At 34.3% G+C, this 5,890-nt stretch overlaps 1 protein-coding gene across 2 annotated transcripts in view; it reads left to right on the top strand.

Annotated features, from left to right (window-relative positions):
* Positions 1-5,890, top strand: part of GTPBP10 (GTP-binding protein 10 (putative)) — a 26,329-nt gene that overhangs the window by 2,688 nt on the left and 17,751 nt on the right. For both annotated transcript variants that reach the window (XM_005876111.2, XM_014547665.1), the window contains exons 2-4: positions 637-830; positions 4,032-4,123; positions 4,605-4,749. In XM_005876111.2, coding sequence (XP_005876173.1) covers positions 637-830; positions 4,032-4,123; positions 4,605-4,749 — 431 coding nt within the window. The remainder of the gene's footprint in view (positions 1-636; positions 831-4,031; positions 4,124-4,604; positions 4,750-5,890) is intronic.

Genomic DNA, 5,890 nt, shown 5'->3' with positions numbered 1-5,890 from the left:
CAGGAACAAGTTACATATTTGAGGGGGTCTCTATTATAAATTAAATACAGATCTTTTTCTCAGTAGCTCTAGACCCGTGGTCGGCAAACTGCGACTCGTTGGCCCCTGGAGTGTGGCTCTTCCTAAGCCTTAGGAGTACCCTAATTAAGTTAATAACAATGTACCTACCTATATAGTTTAAGTTTAAAAAATTTGGCTCTCAAAAGAAATTTCAGCCCTTGTACTGTTGATATTTGCTCTGTTGACTAATGAGTTTGCCGACCACTACTCTAAACTATTAAGCTTACATCTTAGTGATGTCCAAATGACAGAGAATATCTCACCTAGGTAATAGTTACTGGTACAGGCTGAAATCACCCAGGGGAGACAGTCTAGTTTGAAAAGTGGACCAGTGTCAGAGACCTTGAGGATAGGTGGGACAACAATTGATAATTGGGGGGGAAAAAAGGTTTTAAGAGTTAAATGGGAAGAGGAGGTCAGACAGGAGATGAACTGAGAAAAGACTTTAAATTTTGCGTTCAGGAAGCCCCTTTTTATTTTTTCAGGCATTTTAGAGGCAACAAATACCTAGGAAGGAGTTCTTATTGGTAAGCACATTTGGTATACAAATGTTCTCTTTCTCCTTCTCTTTTTAAGTATGGAAACTTCGTTGATAACCTAAGACTCTTCACCAGGGGAGGAAGTGGTGGAATGGGTTACCCTCGCTTAGGTGGAGAAGGTGGAAAAGGTGGTGACGTCTGGGTGGTAGCCCATAAAAAAATGACTTTAAAACAACTTAAAGACAAATATCCTCAGAAACGGTTTGTGGCTGGAGAAGGAGCAAACAGTCGGTGAGTATTTATTGAATGACTTTGATTTTATGAAAGTAATCCCTCCCAAAAGGAAAAAAAATTAAAAGATAAAGTTGTAATTAGTGATTTGAAGTAAATTATATCCTGTAACTGAGCAAAAATCTTCATTTGTCTCAACTCTAGTAAAGATACAAGATAGTTACTAAGAAATGTTTTGGGATATTCAAACTTTTTATCCTTTTCTTCTCCCAATGTCTGTTTATATTTGTTTGCACTTCCTCTGTGGAAACAGAAAGTAAATTCCCACTGTTTTCTTCTTTTGGGAAACCTTTCTCAAATCTCAGCCAAGCTACTCCATCCCATCACCACCAGTAGTTCTGCCAGCTTCTTATAGGCAGTGCTGAAAATTTAGAACCTGTTTCACTGATATCTCTTATATGTTTTCCCCTTTGCTTCTGTGTCGTTCTTTCTGTGACAAAACCTTTCCTTTATTTTTCATTAATGTTGTTATTTTCTGTGGAACATACTATGTTGGCCTCAAAATATGAGAAGGATTTTTTCTTTTGTTATAAAGAAAATGAAGAAAAAAAATCTTAAAGCTTCCATCAAATTGCAGGCTATGATTCCTCAGGCCTATCTTATTCTGTTATTCCATAGGAGGTATTGGTATAACAGCTAGGTTTTATGTCTGTTTCTTTTTTTTTTTTCTTTCCACAGAAGTGTTTTGATATGTTTATTTGTCATAGTACCAGATGATGAAATGTGACACTTACTTGGGGGATGGATATAAGTAAAGGATAGAGTCTGGGATACTAAACACCCTATAACAGACACAACAACAAAAACAACCTCAAATTATTCTGCCCAAACTATGTGGCAGCACCCCCTGCTTGTAAGAAAATCTTTGGGGAAATCCTTTAAATTTCTTTTGAGCATTTTGTTTTATGAGACCATTTTATAGGACAAATTTTAAGAGCCTTATATTTGTTAGAATTCAGTAATTAAAGTTTTGAATACAGAATGTTATTTTAAAGTGTTTAGATCAGTGGTATACTTAAAGGTGGTATACAGTGTTTAAATGTTAAGAGAGATTTAAATAGAACATATTTCTTACTGGATTGTGTGTTGAATTTTTAGAACAGAGAGGCTTAAATCTAAAGGATTAATGGGAACCAGCTGGGTGAAGGGGAGAAAAAAGCATTGCAGAAAAGGTAACATGAACAAAGGCCCAGTGATAGAAGACAAGTAGCAGTATAAGACACTCAAAGAAGGCCAGCGTGGCTGGAATGCAGAAAACACAGAATATAGAGGAAGATGAGACTGGAAAGATAGGTACAGGCCAGACTTTAATTCAGACAGTCATTATTTATGAAATATTGCAATATTCTCCAATTTGGTCTCCTGTCTCCAGTCTCAGTCATCACCTTCAATCCATTCTTTATCCAGTTATTCCTAGAGTGATTTTTCTAAAACATCATCTTGTTAATGTTACTTGCCTACTTTAAATCCTTCAATGTTCCCTGTCTAAGATAATCTTCAAACTTTCCAACAGAGCATATCAGTCTCTTCATGATCTGGACTACAGTGTCTTTCGTTCACAACACACTACCGTACTTGTACCAGTGTTATGCTAGAAATAACTGTTATTTCTCCAAACAGCTTGTTCCTTCCTAATCCAGTATGTGTGTGTGTGTGTATACACACATATAAATATAGATATATATACACATATATATTTAGTTTGCCAACAGATCCTTTCCTTTCTTGTTGTCTGGCAAAGTCCTATTCTCCTTTCAAGTCTTGGTTTACACACTACTTCCAAAATATAGATAACTGAGTCAGATTTTAATTTCATATATCTAATAACATGTCTACTAAAAATCAGACTACTTTTGTTCACCATGAAATCATCTCCCAGTAAACTGGATTATGCTTGCTCAACTATGAAAATTATCAAATACTATTTCAACCATTTAAAAAACTATCCAATGTTATTCTGAAATTTAAGTGTCAATGTTTTTAATAAAATATTTTAATAGAAAGTTCACCAATGGTAACAAATAAGAATGAAATTAAATCTTGCCTCTACTTTGTAAAAATTACAACATACATCCCAATAAGAGAAGTGTTCTATTTAAGTCTTTCTTTACTATATTTCTAATTCATCCATTACTGTCAGCCTGATTCATTCATTCAACTAATGTTAATTGAGTTTCCACTATGTACCAATCACTGTACTAGATGCCTAGGATACAATGATGATCTAAATTAATATGTTCTCTTCCCTTCTGCAAGTTACTGTAGTGTAATGGGAGAGCAGACATTAATCAGACACCTGAAAAATGAAAAATTATAATTGTGACAAGTCATACGAATGAGAGAGCCTACACATGTGTGGGTCTGGGAATTCTGACCTACTCATGGAGTTCAGGAATAAAAAGGTTTTATAAAAGGTCACCTATAATTTCGGAAATAACTTGTACTAACCTTTTCTTGACTTTTCTGTGTGTTTACACAAATGTAATCTTGTGTGTGTGTAGATAGTTTGGGGGTACAAAAATGAGAGGACAAAATTTTGCAACCTCCTCTTTTCACTTAAATTTTCTGTGCTATTTTTACTATGGCTGCAGAGTATTATAGTATTGGAAATAATATTATTTTGTCATTCATCTATTTAGGTAATTATTGATTTTTTTACTGTTATACTCAATGTAACACACATTCATGTATATATAGTAGTTTACATGTTTGTTCAATTATTTTCTTTTAGGATAAATTCTCAGAAGTGAATTTTCTAGTTAGAAGTTTGTACCAATTTATTCTCTCATGAGCAGCTAGATGAACCCCCTGTAATTAAAGTACTCTCAGTTGAGGTCAGTTTTTTAAAAGCTTTGTTATTCAATTGATTTTTCTTTTTCTAGTTTATTTGTGTACATTTCAGGTGTTCAAGATATTAATTTATTATGATTTGTAATGACTTTTGGTGGTTAGCTTGGTAACTTAAATTATTATTTAATATTTTTATTGGGATATGATAGTTTAAAATGCAAATAAATAATTAGGGATAATTTTATTTTTCCTTTATATTTGGCCATTTAACATCTACATCAGAAGAGTTGGTTGCCAGTCTTCTTTATAGGCCATTATATTTGCTTGAAGCATAAGCCATTTAATTTTGTGGGTTTTCCTTATTTTATATTAGAGTTATTTATTTGTTTGTTTGTTTGTTTATTTATGTAGTGTTAGTGCACTGAAAGGCTCCAAAGGAAAAGATTGTGAAATTCCTGCACCTGTGGGTATTTCAGTAACTGATGAAAATGGTAAAATTATAGGTAAGTGTACTGTAGATTCTAAAGTTGTGTTTGGGAGCTGTGGGGAATAGCACCTCTTGAGTTTAGAATTTTTTTTTTTAAACATTAATTGCTAATTTATGAAAGAACTTTTTAAAATGTTATGTAAAGGCTGTTCAAAATTAACTGCTAGATTTCAGATTATTTTAAAGATATAAGAGTATTTAACTTGTTTTTAAAACATAAACTAATCTCTTTGAACTGCATACAAAAGTATTTTCCAGGGTCAAGCTTTTTTTTTTTTTTTTTTTTAATTTCAGAGAGGAAAGGAGAAGGAGAGAGAGAATTGAATCACGACCTCCTACTTCACAGGTCGATGCTCAACTAGTGAGTCACTCCGGCCAGGCCAGGGTCAAGCTTTTAATAGAAATTTCTGGTATCTATTTCTGAAAGAAAAATGTCATTAGTGGATTAGCTTCACTTACTAATCTTGGTTCTAAGTGTCTTTATTTCTCTTTTTAAGGAGAACTCAATAAAGAACAAGACAGAATTTTGGTAGCTGAAGGAGGTCTTGGTGGTAAATTCCTTACAAATTTCTTACCATTGAAAGGCCAGAGACGAATAATTCACCTTGATCTAAAACTTATAGCTGATGTAGGTCTAGTGGGGTAAGTATCAGTCATATCTTTATTTTTATACTTCCAGAAAGAGAGTTCATGAATAGGAAATAAACATAAATGGTAATTTGGGGCCAGCATTATTTCTCTTTTATGAAATTTGTGCATTGTTGGTATACTTAGAGAATATGCTGTTGAATGTAGTTATTTTCACAATGTCATCATAGAGTTTCATATTGACTATTCATATATCAAAGATTATAACAATTGAATAGGCTAGTGAAATGTTAGAAAATGAATAAAGAAAAAGATCAATCAAAAGCAGTAGTATAAGAAGGCAAAACAATGTCACCAGATATTAAGGAATAAAATGAGAAATCTGAACAACCACACTTTTAAAAGTATATAAAAAGAAGGGAAAAATAATTAAGCTATACTCTTTTTAAAATACATTTTTATTGATTTCAGAGAGGAAGGCAGGGGGAAAGAGAGATAGAAACATAAATGATGAGAGTAAATCATTGATTGGCTTCCTCCTACACACCCCTGACTGGGGATTGAACCCGAAACCCGGACATATGCTCTTGACTGGAATTGAACCCGGGACCCTCCAGTCCAAAGGCCGACACTGAGCCAAATCTTAATAAAGGTATTGATGTATCATTAATCAGATGGCTCAAGGCTGGTACAGACAGTCTCAACCATCAGACTTAGACTCTATTGAGCAGCAAGTTGGATCTTGCAATGACTGTTTTCCTATCCTTTACGCTCTGCTTAGGATTTGTCCACTCTCAGTACTGTAGACAACCTTACAATGTTATCCTCTTCCACCAGCCTCCCATGTTTTCATTAAACAATGCTGTTTAGCTTTGGGTTTGGAGTGCTTGCACTCAACCAACTGGAGAGAGCTAGATTACAAGATAAAGAGTAGATAAAGGAAGGGAAAACTTTAGCTTTGCATTTCTTCTCTCTCTCTCTCTCTCTCTCTCTCTCTCTCTCTCTCCCTCTCTCCCCCTCATCCTCCCCCCGGCCCCATTACAGCATTACACAGTGGTCGATAGAAGGCCTAAGCAAAAGGTAGGAGAAACTGCTGCCAAGTTGAGTACGAAACTGCCATTCCATTCCTTGCCTTCCCATAGGTTCTTTTTTTTTTTTTGAAATAAGTCTTTATTGTTCAGATTATTACAGTTGT

This window comes from Myotis brandtii, unplaced genomic scaffold (assembly GCF_000412655.1).
Source record: "Myotis brandtii unplaced genomic scaffold, ASM41265v1 scaffold48, whole genome shotgun sequence".
Classification (NCBI taxonomy): Eukaryota; Metazoa; Chordata; class Mammalia; order Chiroptera; family Vespertilionidae; genus Myotis; species Myotis brandtii.
This window is presented reverse-complemented; position numbering and strand designations above follow the sequence as displayed.